General features: G+C 37.3%; 1 protein-coding gene across 9 annotated transcripts in view; it reads left to right on the top strand.

Moving 5' to 3' along the window:
- Positions 1 to 17628, top strand: part of ANKHD1 (ankyrin repeat and KH domain containing 1) — a 182546-nt gene that overhangs the window by 113182 nt on the left and 51736 nt on the right. For all 9 annotated transcript variants that reach the window (XM_045027030.1, XM_045027032.1, XM_045027031.1 and 6 more), the window contains 4 exons: positions 1251 to 1338; positions 2188 to 2315; positions 2544 to 2687; positions 4149 to 4251. In XM_045027030.1, coding sequence (XP_044882965.1) covers positions 1251 to 1338; positions 2188 to 2315; positions 2544 to 2687; positions 4149 to 4251 — 463 coding nt within the window. The remainder of the gene's footprint in view (positions 1 to 1250; positions 1339 to 2187; positions 2316 to 2543; positions 2688 to 4148; positions 4252 to 17628) is intronic.

The following is a 17628-nucleotide window of genomic DNA, read 5'->3' as shown; positions in this document are numbered from 1 at the left end:
GCATAACCAAACGGTTAACTTTCACTAGACACCTGCAACCTAGCAATGGGGATGTACAGGATTTTCGGTCAATTGAAGGAAATGGGTAGGGTTGGATACAACTCTAATAAATCCAGCATTAAGCTTTCTCAATCTAAAACAAGAAAGGGGAGGTACTCCTACTGTTTTTAATCATCTCCACTATCAGATATTCAGAGAATAAAGAAGTTAAACAGTGAATTAGAGATTATTTCCCTATAAACTGTTTAAATAAAGTTCCTAATGTATTACTGAGTTTTATTTTGAAGGGCAGATGTACACACGCTCATGGACAGGACACTTAATCCCCTTGTGGGGTGGGGTGGGTCCCCATCACTTGCCAGCACTCTTTGTGGTATCAGTCATTCCTGTGTAACTGGCTGGTTCTTTTCCCACATGGCTTGTGTTATCTCAAGGGTAGAAAGGGTTGATTACTAACTTCCACATTCACCTCTCTTGTCAGTTTTCTGAGTATCTACAGTGTCTCTTTTCCAAAATCTTTCATGTCACTCATGCTTTAACTTGGGCTGCTCATGTTAAACTTCAGTTTTTGGAGACAGCGTCTGATGGCTCTGAAGAGAATCTCACCATTGACCTTCAGATTGTTCCTCTGTCGTCTTTTCAACTCCATGTTCTTTAATTCTTCTTTTCAGAGACTAGTTACCCTCTCATTATGGCTCATAAGGCTATTTGATGCAATTTTTGTTGCATATAATTGAGTTTTGTCTGATTTGTGGGTGATAATCCCATTTCAACATGTTACAATTCAGAAGATTCAGATGTTGGCTATTCTCCATATGGTGGCTTAGTTAAGAGATTTCTCCATTCTTGTATCACCATATGATTGTGTTCTCAGTGCTCTTTTGCTGAGAAATGGCAGCCTTTTGAACAGTGTGTATTGGAGAAAATTTGATGCAAATGATTTGTTTAGAGGTAATGAAACTGAACGAAGCTAGAAGTCAGGAAACTTTCCAGTGAGATCTATGAAATTGTGAGGGTGGTGATGTGGTCTTAGTGATCTTTTCCAATGTAATTCACTAACCAAGTAGATTCATTGGGACCTTTTTGAGAAATTAGCTGAAAATACACTGGTGGGGATTTATACAGAATATTCATTAAAATTAATAGATCAATGTAAATCCCTATGGTGAAAATTTCAGCCACTAACACTCTTGGTTGATATGTTTTGCCAGTATTTATAACACTTTTTTTAATACACCTTTTTATAACAGGAGCATGAATCTGAAGGTGGAAGGACACCGCTAATGAAGGCTGCAAGAGCTGGTCATTTATGCACTGTACAGTTTCTTATTAGCAAAGGTAAAATATTAGTACCAACTTCAGTGTCTGAAATGTCACTTAACAGTTCTATTAAACTTTTGTGTTATGGCTTTAATACCTACTAGAATAGAAATTTTCCTTATGTCATGTATTAGGTTTACGGGTTATGTGGTAAGTGCTCATTTGTGGCGAGATGATTTTAATTTCAGTTAACTCATATTATACAGGTGACTGCTCACTTCTGAGTACAGAAATACTTTATCGAAAATATTTTCCACCGAATTGTGCAGATTAGTAAGGCAAAAATGTCAGTCAGTACATGGTTAGATAGTATTTCTAGCATTTTATTCTAAAAATGTTTTGCAGTCAACTCTTGCCCAGGAGTACTCCTGGTTTAAAAAATAAATAAATAGCCCCTTACTATGAAAGGATTGTGATTCTTACTTAGAATATAAAAATAAATCTTCTAACAGTTATTTTAAGTGTGTGAATACCCCTCCCTTTGCTCACTTTAGGGTGACCAGACAGCAAGTATGAAAAATCGGGACGGGGGGTGAGGGGTAATAGGAGCCTATATAAGAAAAAGCCCCAAATAGCGGGACTGTCCCTATAAAATTGGGACATCTGGTCACACTAGCTCACTTGCATTGCAGTATGACTGTACATCTTTTTATGAAACTCAGTTTATCTCAGAAATCATCCTATTTTTACTTCTGAAATGTCTTTGCCATTGTTACCCTCATTCTGATTTTTATTGTAACTAACTTGCATCCTAGATCTGAAATTCTATAATACACCCTCAAAATCAGAAAATACACCAGGTTTGTTGTTTAGAATTTAAACATGAAGAAATTCCTGCTAATTCTGCATAAGCTGTTTTCTTCATAGGTGCCAATGTTAATAGGGCTACTGCTAATAATGACCACACAGTGGTGTCATTGGCATGTGCGGGGGGCCACCTTGCGGTTGTTGAGCTCCTCCTGGCTCATGGTGCAGACCCTACTCATCGACTTAAGGTATTCAATTTAAATTACTCATTGTGATTCTAATATACTCACCTTTCATAATTGCTTATCCTTATACATAACTTGAAACTAAAGTACTGCAGAGTTGACTTTGATGAAAAGGGAAGGCTGGACAATTTTAAACTTAATTTCACAGAAAAATCTCCATTTTTATATAGCACAGAGGCTAGAAGAACTCCCCTTACTGTTGCATTTTCTGTCTCCAAACTCTCACCCCAGGATGGCTCAACAATGCTCATTGAAGCTGCAAAGGGTGGACATACAAATGTTGTTTCTTACTTACTGGATTACCCAAACAATGTTTTGTCAGTTCCTACTGCAGACATGTCTCAGCTCACACCACCTTCTCAGGATCAGTCTCAGGTAAGACATAAAAGTATAATTAAACATACATTTCCACAACAGAAAATAAAACTTTCTAGTAAATTTTTTTTAACATTTAATAAACGGAAACAAAGTTTAGTGGAAGTAAAATAAAGATCAGTGACATTGATTTTTCTACGTTACATATTTAGAAACTCTTACCAAAAGGGGGACATGAATGAAGCTTTGTTTACTTAGGAGTTCCTGAAAAATACACATGTATATTGTCCATCTTACTTTTAATAATTTCTGTTCCCTAATAAGCCAGTCCAGATACAGCATTTCTAGGCGACTGTTGCACTTGATTGAAGTTACTCAGCCTTTACCCTCTTGCCTCAGCACTCCTAAAGCCATGTGATGATGCAATGGAAACACTGATGCTTGTTTTCCTTAAGTATTGGTATCTTGTGTAAAGTGAAAGGCAGCTTATTGCATGTACCTGGGATTTTCAAAGTGGCCCAAAGGAACTAGATTTTCAGTGGGAGTTGGCCACCAAACTCCCTAAGAATCTTTGGAAAACCCCAGCCTACAAAGAGAACCAAGAATTAGTTGATAGAATACAGTTAGGAAAATAAAAGATGCAGATAAAATGCAGTTATATTCAGAGTTTAAAAAGCTGCATATATGATGTCTAGGCTAATACTGTGTTCTAAGTACTTCCAAAAACTGGCAAGTTTAACATGAAGTAGTTTAAAATGCAAGAGTTTTTATTTGAAGAAAACCACCCAAGTGCTATGACTGCACTGATTACTACATATACAAGTACAGTGTGTGATGAAGTTTCACTGAGCAATGTCTGCCCTCAGTAATGGCTCTCATTAAGTGGAGGTGGTCACTTTATAAAATTTGATAGCTTCTATTTTAAAAAAACACTTTCCCAACAGTGTTTGGCTGGCAGGATCTAATAGGCCAGTAAAGTACTACTTTGGACCAACAAGTGAAGAATTACAACTCCAATTGGAAGTATTGTGTAGCAGTTCCTTACTGTTTTTCACATGCCCCTTTTCCTGCATATGATTTGAAAAGGAGGTAACTAATAAAATTCTGATCTGTGGGCTTGTACTGGATACAAATTACCTATGTGCCTAATTTCCTAAGCTTTTTTGTGGCTACTGGGGCCTTTATACACCTCAGAATCCCTGAGACGCCCCAACTCATGAGGCAGTTTATTTCCCATCTTTCTGGGTATGAAATATTGGATAGTACAAGAACAAGTACATGTTCTTAACCACTTTGGAGGTAGAAGAGGGGAAGAGTATGGTTAACTTTGCAGTTAGTATATTAAAGATGAAACGTGTTACTTTTGGAAGTTGGTATGTTAAGGGATAACATGCAGTGCACAGTTAGCAGCTGAGTGGAAGGGAATGTATGCAAACAGAAATGTGCTTCTGGATTAAGTTATGAAACTCTTATCCACTGAAAACTAAAACTGAGACAAGTTCTTTCTGAGTTGATTTTTAGGTTCCACGTGTACCAATGCATGCACTTGCCATGGTTGTACCTCCCCAGGAACCTGATAGAGCTCCTCAAGAGAATTCTCCTCCACTCTTGGGAGTACAGAAAGGTCAGTATGTAGCCACTTGAACGTATCTTGTTTTAGCACCTTTCAGGATTGGGGAAAGCTTTATTATAGTACTTCTGAAACTAATGTATAGGTCAGTCCTCACTTCATCAACCCTTAAACACTTGTAATACAGGTGTAGTTCTACTGGGAGCACAATGTTCTCTGTAATGTGTAATTCATACTTATTTCATTGTGTAATATAGAACATTAACATTAGTTACTGATCATGCTTATTGAAAAAATTACTTGAAGAAAATGATCAATTATCGAATTTCTATTTGAACAGTTTATTAGTGTGGGTGCGACTTAACAAAGACTAAGTACTGTACACTGATCATTCTAAATTAGTTGTAATTCTTCTCCATATACTCATTGCATCAGCCCATTTTCTTTTTAAACTAGTGACATGAGTTATGTATTGCCAAAACAATTAACTGCAAAGCTACTTGTAGGAGATTCCTGATCTTGCCCAGTTTAAGTTACGGTTATGTCAGGGTTTTCATTATAAGCAAGGCTAAACTCATTTTCACAAAGAAAATGGTATTTTCAATAGCTAAATGGCAAATTTCATGGGTCATCCTTTTGGAAATGGATTCTGCATTGAGATCTTTGTTTCTGTTAAGCTAGTTCAGTGAGAGAAAAGCATCTCTTGTGGAGAGCTCCAGATGGAGGTTCTTCAGGCCTAATAGCTCTAAAGGTTTTTTTGGGGGGGAGTTTGGGAAAGGATTTTAAAATATCAAAATAGGAATGTTAAGGTTGCAGTAGATGGGAATCATATTGACTAGGCATTAGTCTTGTTTAATTTTTGAGTGCAGGAAGGAGCTCCGTAACACAGGAAACTGACTAGAGTAAAAATGTGAAAACTAAGATTGAATATGCAACCCTATTTCTCCATTCTGTGCAAATGTGATCTGTATTGATTATCTTTACATAACATTATTTCTCAAATACAACTTATCATAGTGTTTTTTTCCTACTACTTTAGACATATGTATAGCAGATCTGGCCTAGTGGATTGAGACCAGAATGGGATTTAGGAGACCTGGGTTTTCTTCCCAGCTTTGCCACTGGCATGTTGGGTGACTTTGGGCAGATCATGTCCCCTCTCTGTGACTCAGTTTCACCATCTGTAAAATAGAGACCTCCTTTTTAAAGCACTTTGAGATCTGATGATGAAAAGCACAGTATAAGAGCTAGGAGGCATTATCCTTACTATTTATGATGTCTGAGTCTATAAGTATATACTGGCATAGATAAATTTACAGCTAAATTAAATATTAATGACCAGTGGTATTTCAGTGATAAATATTTCTCTAAAAACATCACCAATCCTCTTAACTGGCATATGGAAACAGACTTTTGCATCTGATGGAGAGTTTGGTTTCATTTTAATTATCTGAGAAATTAAGTACATTGATGATATACTGATTCAGAGCAGTACTATATACACTTCACTTCTCTGCACAAGCTTTATAAACAAAATTTGGATGCAATTTGAGAATAGGTCACATGAGAAAATAAAAATTAGTTATGCTTATACAAAACATAGTGGAGGCCGGGGGAGGAGAAGCATATTGTCAATGCATCTCAAGTATTTCACTGAGCAGCAGCATGTTGCTGGGATTGCTGTTCAAAGTGTATTGGTCCCCAAAAGAAAACATGCAATTTTTAGAAAAATACTTCATAGGTTCTGATTAAACTAAAGTACATAATATCTTTGAGGAGAAAATATACTTTAAGGTAGCATGTGTAACCTCTTAAGTGTATCTAAGGCTGTAGGAAAAAAATGTTTTGTGTTAAATAACTGGTATATGGTCATATAAATAGTCTATCCTGCATATATACAGTATTTAGCTCTTGTATAGCAGGGTAGAGTAAGAGTTGTGTATTAATCTATAACATTTAAGTTCCTAACTTTTGACAGACTATGTAACATTAATGTTACATTTAAAATTTTTTTTTTTTTGATTCTTTTGCTGGGGGGCAGGCAGTGCATTTGTAGTAAAGGGTACAATCAGAGGCATACACATTATTCCGGTAAATAAAAATGTAGTGACTTGGTCAAGCTTTTAGGTCACAGCATTCACTTGCAATAGGAAAATACTTTTTTATCCAAAAAGCTTTGACCAGATCTCTAACAAGGTTTACACAAACTCTAAACCAACTACTTCAAAATGAGAGGCGTGTGATTTTTCTCATTTGTATATCTACCAACTCCAGGTCTACCCATTTTTTCGAATCAGTGTATTAAACTTTTGCAGCAAATATAATAGCAACACTCTTCATAATGAGGAGTTAGCAAATTAAATGTTGAACTAGTGAAATCAAATTATTCACTGTCTTTTAGTCTTGAAGTGGACTCTTACTAGGACTTTAAAAAGCAGTTGGTTTAGATCTCAATGGCAGATTACCAGGTTAGAGATGTAGGAGAAGAGTAAGGTTTAACATGTAGTAACCATTGTACAATTTGATATTTGTCAAAATAATTTAATTATAACAGCACTATTTAGGAGAAAATTAACACAGGTGAAAAAAAGTGAGAACTGGCAAAAAGGAAATGGAAAATGTTCAGATAAGTAAGCTATGTCAGGGTAGAAACTTGATGAGCAAGAATGTAAAGAATAATCAAGTGGAGTAAAAAGGAAGTGTCCACAGTCTTCAGAGGAGTATCTACTATAGTTTTTAACAGATATGATGATAGGTGCATTAGAAATATTTAGATCAGTTTTTGAGAAAACTAATAAAGGTCACAGTCAAAAATTAGTTATAAGCCCTAATTTCATCCCTTTTAAGTTTTGAAGAGGAAATATTGGGACTGAATTTTTATAGGTGGTGTTGGGCTGAAAGACAATCATTTTTATTTAGTTTGAAGAAAGCATTAGAAATCAAAGAATTTGGGAGAAATTACATATTACTACTTTTAGTCTCTTTGCATGTCTATTACTCATCTATTTTACCCACATAAAACTTAAATTGCAATTTATAATTCCTGGTGCAAAGGAGCCATTTAAAATGTTGAAGTACAAGAGTTTTTGTGAGCTGTAGTACACTGATTGATGTCTGCCGCTGTCCTCAACAGTATGGAATGAGAACTGCATAGTGGTAATAAGCAATACTGACACAACCAGAGGACGTTTTCCTTTAGCTAAAGTGGTGGGGACTGTACATCTGGAGTTAAATGACCCACACTGTATCCATGCATCAGCTTAAGTACTCACTGGCCATGGTGTGTGGTGCAGTGATGACTGTGAAATCCTAGGTGGTCATGGATCTGTTACACAATGAATGGCAGGTTATGCATGTTGTGATGATGCAGAATTGTAGTGACTTGTTATGCTGCCCTCTGGACTAGTCTTGCAAAACTGTCATGAAAGTGTTTACCTGGCTGATGAAATCGGCTCTAATTCTGACCTTGATGGAAAAAGTAACTAGTTTCTTCCCTCATCAAAAAATACTGTCCTGCAGTAAGGAGGCAGATAAAATTTGGCCAGGCTGACCTAATGGGGGATCTTTTAATAGTCTTTAACAGTAGTTTTAGTACCTTTTAATAAACAACTGTTTTCCTGACATGGTGTCAGCATTAAGTCTACTAGACATTCTGTTTTAGCCCAGAGAACTTTCCATTCATTTCCCCTGCAAATGTAACCTGTTGTTCTTATTATACATGTACTGTTTGGCACATGTTTGGCTGCACCAGTTGTCAGTCCCCAGCAGATATAATTATCAGCCTCACAATATATGCACCTAACTGTTTTGAGTGCACACTTAGATGTAGATTTTTTTTTAAAAACAAAGGCATTTTCCTCTCTTCCCACTTGCAAAAAAGTTAATTTAAAGTTAAATTATTGCCACTTTATAAATAGATGTCAGAGGATGCTATAGTTCAAAAAAATCATAGCAAAGTTTAGAAAAAGATATAAAGCTGTCAATTGATCATTATTCTTTTACAGTTAATTTGTAAATGCAACCTAATGTTTAAGAAAGGGACCTTTAAATTCTTTTTTGCACTCTAAATATTATTCATAGAACAAAAATATGCCAAGTTAATTTTCCATGGATTATAGTCACTGAATATCACCCTTTATATATTTTCAAAATTTAATTTAAAAATGTAAATTATAAATTTTTTAAAACGATACACCAAGAATATGTATAGGTAGTCCTTGGAAAAGCAAATTTCTTAGCTTTAAAAAAATGAAAATATTTCATTTCACTCTAGTACTAAACAGTGTTTTTAAAAGTTATGAATAAATGTGAAATTATATTTTTGAATTTTGAATTGGCAACTGTGTAGGCTTTTGCTAAGTAAAAGTTCCACTTTATAAATATGTAGTTTGGAATTATTGCACTTATAAATTAACTAATATTAGTATTGACAAATTTAACTGAGAATATCCAGACTTATCAGTGTTTTATCACTATTCTTCTATTGTTTTTTGAGATGGGAAATGGTTTAGCAACTTTCACTGGGTTCTCATATGCTCTTGATGAGTGAGTATAGGAGGGGGACAGCAGAATGCTGTATAAGACAAGTAGTTTTCCACCAATGTTTCTGTATTAAATTAGAGGAATGCTACAAACAGCTATTCCAATGTATATTCTCTCTTCCTGAAGCTACATGCCACTAGCAGATGCACAGTTTTTGAAAGTCAGGAAATTGAGCTGAAGCTACATATATAGCTGTACTTCGACCACTATCTGCTGTTCTTCCCCAGAGACATCTTTACATCCATGCACTGTAAATCATCAAGAGTTCTTTATAAGCCTGTTATCCTCATACTGTGCTAACCATCCAACCCTGTATGCAGGCCTTCACAGCGAGAATCTCCTCTGATTTATTCTCCCATTGCAGTAGAGTTACACTAGTATCTCCTCTTTTACATTGCACAGAGATCTATCCAGTCCATCCCACAATCCCAGTGTAGTGGAGACCACCATTTTGACAACTTACATTTTACATGTATTCCATAATCATTCATCCCAATTCTCAATACCAACAGAGGCAACAACTTACGCTTTTATTTACACTCCATAGATGCTAGAAATACCACTCTTCTTACCTCAATTGCCTTTTTGTTTGAGACCCCACCAACCACATAAACTAGATATTCACCCTTGTCCCATCCACTCTGTGCATACTAGTCATAGGTCCAGAGTACCTCACGTATTAAAACAAGCTGGCAGGGGTCTAGCCTGTTTAGTTCACATAGGCATCTGGAGAAGTAATATATTTGGTAGGCAAAATATTGTCTGACTGCCACCTTAAAGGACCTTCCATTAGGCTTTAAATACATGTTGATCAGAATTATTCAGCTTTAACACTTTAGATATTTTTCTAACTCACTTTTATTTTTTTGTGCCCAGCTAATCTTTGGTTGCCAAAAGTAAACACACATACTTGTTACTAATGTACAGAGTAGAACCTATAGTTTCCAGGTTTATAATTAAAAGAATTAATTGAGGAAAATAATCAGAGTAAAGAAACAAAGAAGGAGACAGACACGTTTTTATATATTTATAAGCAAAACTACATTGTAATTTAAATTCTGTAGTCAATTCTATTACATCTGTGTAATTGGTAAATTACTAGTATGCATTCTGTGGGGGTCTCACTGGTGTAATAACTAAGAGTGAAAGATAAGCCCATCAAAATACACAACTAACTGGGATAAAATGTTTGACAGTTGTCTTCCTCCGTGGTAAGGGATCAAGGATATAGGTGAGAGTAGTGTATTAGTTAGGAGCTCTATGTGGAAAAATTGTGTAGGCTCTTAACCATTTTTCTGGTCACTGTTTTTCTGAAAATTTGCCATAGGGGTCCATGTAGCTGAGTAATCTGTACTGTATATTTTTGATACAAGTGTAATTGGTCCAGTTCCATTATCACTATGACTTTGAGCTGAGTTCCTTAATAAACTGAACCTCAGCATTATGTGGGATTTTCATGAGTGCTCAGTTTTGCCCAACCTGTTTCTTTTGAAGTCAGTGACAGTTTTATCACTGAAGTCAATGGGCACAGAATCCGGCAAGTGCTGAGTGCATATGAAAATCCAACCCTAAACCTTGGAAACTTTGAATCAGACTAGATTTTTAAATCTCACAAAATCAGAGGAAGGATATTAGAGGCTATTCTGTGAAGAAGCCATTAAATAATTTTTTAAAATACACCTCTACCCCAATATAATGCGACCCGATAGAACACAAATTCAGCTATAACACAGTAAAGCAGTGCTCGGGAGAAGGAGGGGCTGTGCACTCCGGCGGATCAAAGCAAGTTCAATATAACACGGTTTCACCTATAACATGGTAAGATATTTTGGCTCCTGGGACAGCGTTATATCGAGGTAGAGGTGTAATAAACTATGGTTTTATGCCCTCTGAAGTCTGGTCATGCTGAGAAATGGACTGAATCTGACTCTTTATCCTTCTGTAATTATGTTCTAGTTAATATTGAGTATCTAGATCAGTGGTCCCCAATGTGGTGCCCACGGGCATCATGGCGCCCACCGCAGCATTTATGTGCGCCTGCCTAGTGCCCAGCAGGAGAGAGAAGCCGCAGCCCCGCACCTGACGGGGACACAGAACTCAGGCTGCGAGCGTGGTGTTCTCTGTTCCCAGCAGGTGTGGGGCCCGCCTAGTGCCCAGCAGGGGAGACAAGCTGCAGCCCCGTGCCTGCTGGGGACAGAGAACTCCGGGGCTGCAGGCTGCGGGCGCCAGTGTTCTCAGTCCCTGGCAGGCGCAGGGCTGCAGCTTAAGCTTGAGAGAAGCCGTGGCCCCACACCTGCCGGGAACAGAGAACTCCAGGGCTGCAGGCTGTGGGCACCAGTGTTCTCTGTCCTCGTGGCTTCTCTCTTCTCTCTGGATTCATATATTATGTAATATTAAATATGATGGTTTTTGTATTATTTAATGTACAATACAAAATAAGCGTTGAAAAATTGTTAGCGCCCACCACACTCTTCTGAAAACATGAATGTGCTACCGGCCACAAAAAGGTTGGGGACCACTGACCTAGATGGTACAGGGATTGACAGTGTATAAATGCAAACATTGTCCAGTAGGTATTTGATCCAGTGAGGAAATATTTCTTAGAGGGTATCTTGTCATTCATGCTGGGTTGAGTTCTGATTTAGGCAATGATTTCAGTAAGTCAGTAGAAAAGTAGCTAGAGTTTTTGGAAATCTGTTTTTAACTGCTGTTAACTGGATGGGTGGAACCAAAATCCCAGAATCTTTTGAAACTCAACAGTTGGTCTTCTAACTTCTGACTTGCTTAAGGGCAAAGTGATGTTGCACAAGGCTGCCAAGATGAGCTGACCTGGAATATGATCAGATTAGCTAGAAATTACACTTCAACCCCAGGCTATCCCTCTAAAATGACCGATCTTTATTAAGTTAGACAGATAATAGAAACCCAGTCTTTTAGCACTAAGGCAAAAATTCTTGTTCTAGAGCAGTGTATTTTAAACCGGGTATCTGGTTCAAAGATGTTTGTGACACAATGGTGAAGAGTAAAGCATTACACTCTAAAGCATTTTTTTGACCAACTAAAATTTGAAAAGGCAGGCTGTTTTCAATCTTACTGTGTCAGATGTTTCTTTGGGGTAAATATTACTGTGATTAAACTTGTAGATGTTACCAGGATCCCTGTAGATTCTGCTATTACTGTAAAACAGTAGGTTGCTATTTAGGTAAGTAAAAAATACAAATCTTAGAGATGTCATTAATATTCCAAAAATCTCTCTCAAAAAAATTGAGATGGTTCTAGAGCTTGGACTTTGAAACAGCAGCATAGCGAGAGCTCTATCATCCATTGTAAAAGGAGACAAATTGGTTTCTCTGGGCTTGTCTACATTTGCAACACACAACGCTGCTGTAGCGCTTACTGAAGATGCTACCTACGTTGACCGGAGAGCTTCTCCTGACAGCATAGGTACTCCACCTCCAAAGAGGCAGTAGCTATATCAATGAGAGAAGCTCTCCTGTTCACACAGCGCTGTCTATAATGGAAGTTAGGTCGGTATAACTTTGTCACTCAAAGATAAGTTTGTAGTGTAGACCAGGGCTCAATGTAGGGAATGGCATACAGATCAGAAGTCAGAATTCCAGGAATTTGCCATTACAGTCAGGCATGAAACCAGGGCCGGCTCCAGGGTTTTTGCCGCCCCAAGTGGTGGTGGGGGGAAGCTGCTATTGCGAACTTCGGCGGCAGCTCCACCGCACCGCTTTCTTCTTCAGCGGCAGGTCCTTCTCTCCGAGAGGGACCAAGGGACCCGCTGCCGAATTGCCACCGAAGAGCCTGACGTGCCTCCCCAAGCACCTGCTTGCTGAGCTGGTGCCTGGAGCCGGCCATGCATGAAACAATAGGGATGAAAGATTGTTCTGAATTTCTTGATGGAAATCAAGTCTGTGAAGACAGCAGCCATGTTTTGCACCAATTTATGTTTGGAGTGTTGAGATGTAGGAAGTCTGTAAAAGAATTGCAAGCTAAATGAGAGGAGAGAAGGATATAAATGAGTTTCAGAACAGTCAGAGTATTGTGTTCAATGCTTTGGAGTTGTAAGGCAGATTTATATACCTGGGAGATCTGGGGGTAAAACCAAACAGGTTACCTATATGAGTAAATAAGATTTAAATAAAGGAAATAAAGAGTTGGTAAGGAGTACTCTATCAGTTTGAATTCTAGTTTGGGATATATTGAGTTTGGGGGAAATAACATACGATCCAGGATTTGAAGCAGGTGAAAGTTAAGGCAAGGGCTGAAGCAATGACTTTGGTATCCTCTGCATACAAGTGGTAGTCAAAGTTGAATTCTCAAAGAATAGGTTCAAGAGTGGGATGTGGGATAGGACTGGGTCCTGGAGAAAACCATCGTGAGGAGAGGTCTAAGTAGTGTAGAGCAAATGATGTTACCAGCTGCAAATGAAGAAACTAGCAAATGATTATGCATCCTGTTTTTAAATATTCTTCTGTTGCTTTTCTTTCTTCCACTTTCTTACTATTTGAGCATGTAGACTGAGCAACTTTCTCCCATGTCACTTGAGATTACCTAATAGTCATTGACATTTTTGTCTAGCAACAACTGGGATTTCAGTGGCTCTGAACCTTAGTTCCATGCTAAACAAGTCTTGTAAAGAGCAACCAAAAACAGTTGCTATGGAGATGAGATTTAAAAAAAAAAAAAAAAATTCCCAACTTTCTCTTTGCAGTAGATGTTGCAGTGCTGGCTTTACAAATTATATTGGTAGTACTAAAGTCAGTCTTATGTTCCTATCCATATTGCATCATAGTCTGACTATAAAGTCAGATTTCAGATGCACAAGTGTGGATGCTTATCAAATTACAGCTGTTCTTAGTTTGCATATTTTTAAAATAACTTACAATGACTGATGCTATATTTTTTAGTTTTACAGTAATATAAATACAAGTTTTTATAATATGGGAATAACATTACAAGTAAGGGATAATGCAAACAAATTACCCCAATTATAGTGACTGTGCTAACTAACCTTTAAAATTGTAATGATTTTATTCATATAATTAAACAATACAACACAATAATGCAACTTAAATAAGGCACTTTGAGTACTTAAGTGGTTCTTTATTATTTGTGATATGAATAAACTATTGCACAGTTATTTGGGTTTTGTTTTTACAGACATGAATTAACATATATAGTGTGTGTTCAAAATTGTAACCACTCTTGTCATACGAATCTGCATGTTAAAGCTTCCCAAATAAATTGACATTAACCAATTGAATTTTTTTCTTTTTTTTGTACCAATGTGTCAGATGTCCACTGATGTCTGTTAAAAATTAATCTTAAAAAGGAAAAGAAAATTTTAAAGGTTTGACTTAATTCTAGATTGCCTGGCATTTGAGGTTTAAGCCCTGTTGAATCTGTATTTCAGGAGTCAAAGTATGTAACATTACCTTGATTTTAGGCATCTACTATATGTATAGATGCAGTGAGTATAGTTATATACCAAGGAGATCTGAAAATCTGCTTATTTCAAATGTGATTTCTTTGAATGAAGACTTCCTCCCTCAGTCCATCTTTTCCTTTCATTTGATGCTGTACTGAAGTGTTAATATTACAGTTGATATCCGAGTCTTAAATAATGGCATTGTCACAAGTATAACTGAATGTGGCCTCCTATAGAACTTCATTCTGGGAACCATGAAATCCATCATAAATTTGACCATTTGGGTTCTGCTGTTAGGAGCAAACACGTATGGCTGTACTCAACTGATACAGTTTGTATATCTTTGCAGTTAGGTCTCTTAAAGTGTGAAGTGAATTTTAGATTATCCCAGAAAAACAAATTTTAGATACTAATTTTTAAATATTTGAAGATTGTAGTTACTAACAAGAACACTACTTTGATTTACAATGTAAATTTTAGTCTTGATAAACACACTTAAAGTTCAAACACTAATTTTCATTCTTCCCTCTGACCTCCCTCCTATCATCGACAAGATTACAGGCACTGATCTTTACTGTCCTGGAGAAAGTTTTGTAATGTCCTGAAAACTGAACCCACCCACTAATTAGAGACTGATGACTAAACACCTCCATGCTCTTGTAATTGCTGGTGGAAAATATGTATCTCATTACTGTCCACATATTGTCCACAATACAATGCCCAGATCTGTCCAACAGCATACTGTGAGCTGGATTCATCTTCCGTGTAATGGTTAGAGACTGGATGCTTTGGATTCAGGCCACAGATCAGTTTTTCCCATATTCTCCTTGCACAGATTTAAAGGACTCTAAGGCCCATCCTGCAATGGTGTAAAGAGCCTCCTATACCTGATATAAACCAGAAGGGTCAGGTCTTTGTACAAGACTCTACTAATGCTGTTAGAATCCATGTATTTTTAGAAGGGAGAATTAGAAGCTTTTCATGTGAGGCTTGTTTTCTCCACAAGTAGGCAGATAAAATTAATATTAATGTTAACCATAACTGTTTCCAGATTTTATGATCTGGTTTTGTTAAACTGTGACTTCACTTTCCTGAGGGGATAGCGTTACCTATCAGGGAGAGGCTGTCTGAGCCCCCTTTCTAGAAAAATCCAGAGAGGACAATAAAATCTTGGGAATTATGAGAGGGTAGCTCAGCATCTAATACCTTTAGTGTCTCAGCAAGAGACTTCAAGGAAAAAGATTCTTGCGGGGCTAGATTTATTAAACCTTCATCAGAGTAACATCCTAATTTGACAAAATTGATGACTGACAACAATTTTGATATTTTCTTTCCTTATTCCTGTATGTATTTTATCACGATACAAGAAATAACTTTAAATATATCTTCAGTGACCATAAATATAACTTTTGGATTAGTATATCTATATAACTTAAAGGTACCAAAGTTTAAAAATATTTTACAATTAATTGATCCTTCGGCACAACCTTAAAGGTATACTGCAGTGCAAAACCAAAAACTGAGTTAAACACATTTCTGTGCTAAGTGTCCCCACTAACCAGCCCAAATTAAGTTTTCTCTAACTCTTTATAAGATTTTCCACTTCTTTGAATTTCTCTTGGTACTTCTGATTCAGTGAATATAACAGAATAGAACATTGGGGCTAGGAATTTGCTGTTGCTATCAATTTTATTTGGAAAGCACTCAAATATGATGGTAATAGTACAAAACCCTAGAATGGGTGGAACATCAGATAGCACAAATCCTAGTAAGCCTCCTACTATCTGAGAATGATGCATGCTGGGATATATCCAAGATGTCAGGAAACACTGAGGATTTCAAATGAGGAAACATTTTATTTTTCAAATTGGGTAAAATTTATTTCCATTCCCAAATAGTCAGGCTAATGGAGGCATTGAGCACACAGAGTTTGGGTTTGTTTACACTTCAAACTCTACAGATGCACCGCTGTAACACTTCAGTGTAGACACTAACTGTGCCAATGGGAGAGGTTCTCCAATTGGCATAGGTAATCCAGCTCTCAAGAGGCAGTAGCTTCATTGATGGAAGAATTCTTCCATTGACCTATCACTGTCTACACTGGGGGTTAAGTTGGCTTAACTACATTGCCCAGGGGTGTTGATTTTTAACACCCATGAGTGATGTAGCTGGGTTGATCTTGTGTAGCCCAGTGTTTGAACACTTTTTTTTTTTAATTTTTGCCCTTCATTTGACCTGTAATTCTACTTTGACTGGGAATCTTCTTAGCTGAAAAAGAAAAATGTCTACCTTTTTTCCTCAATGAGTTCTTCAAAGAAGAATAAAGAAAAAAAACCCTGTATATACCCCATATATATTCATTATTTGAATCCCTTTTGATATTGTAAAATTTATTGTATAGGCAAGCTAGAGTTATATTTTTTTTAAAAAAAAAGGTACTGTTTGAAACGCCTAATCCTACAGGCAGGCAAAGATGAATCACTGGGGAAAGCATGTAGGTACTGAAGTTCTGCTAAGCCGAAGCCTAGACTGCAGCTTTGCTTCTGTAAAGTAAATTTTCCCTATGTGACATGACTCTGGGGCTTTTATTTTATTTTTTTAAGACCTTATACCAGTGGGATAAATAGATAAAACTTGCTGAAACTTCAGTAGGTCAAGTATCAGAGGGGTAGCCATGTTAGTCTGGATCTGTAAAAGCAGCAAAGAGTCTTGTGGCATCTTATAGACTAACATCTCATGCATCCGACGAAGTGGGTATTCACCCACGAAAGCTCATGCTCCAAAACGTCTTAGTCTATAAGGTGCCACAAGACTCTTCGCTGCTCTTTCAGTAGGTCAAGCAATTTTTTGACACACACACACACACACACAATTTGGGAAATGGGAATCACTGACTTTTCCTAAGTGTCATAACTTGAAAATGGCCTGTCCAAGTAACCTAAGACTTCCCAGAATCCCTGCTCTGAAGCAAGAAAGAGCATAGAAATCTTCAGTCATAAAGGGGTTTTTAGTTAATTGGGCAGAAGGAGTTGGACTATAGGCCAAAAAGGGGCTGAATATGATCACTGTCCTCACAATATGAAGAAGAAGCTGAGCGAAGGAGGAGTTACTATTAAACACAGAGGTATCAATCCTTAGCCCTGATCCAGCTACTTTGAATTGCTGAGGGTTCTTCCTGATTTAGGGAAATCCTTGGTTGGCTAAAGCCCATGTAGCCTGCTCTGTTCTCCCCTTCCTCATCCACACTCTAGGAGGGGAGGTGGGGGTAGAGCACAAGGGAACTATATATGATTTGCCCCATATGGTGGTGCCTAATAGGACTGTAGCAGCCAGAGCAATATGGAGCAATCCTTAGGCTGCTCAAAGTTACATCTGGGGCAGTTACACCCAAGGATCAGGGGAAGCTAAAAGGTGACAGGTGCGGATTCAGCCTGATGCTTCCAGAAGCAAGA

This window comes from Mauremys mutica, chromosome 8, assembly GCF_020497125.1.
Source record: "Mauremys mutica isolate MM-2020 ecotype Southern chromosome 8, ASM2049712v1, whole genome shotgun sequence".
Taxonomy (NCBI): domain Eukaryota; kingdom Metazoa; phylum Chordata; order Testudines; family Geoemydidae; genus Mauremys; species Mauremys mutica.
Note: the sequence above shows the minus strand (reverse complement) of the source record. Positions and strands in the feature narration are given on the sequence as shown.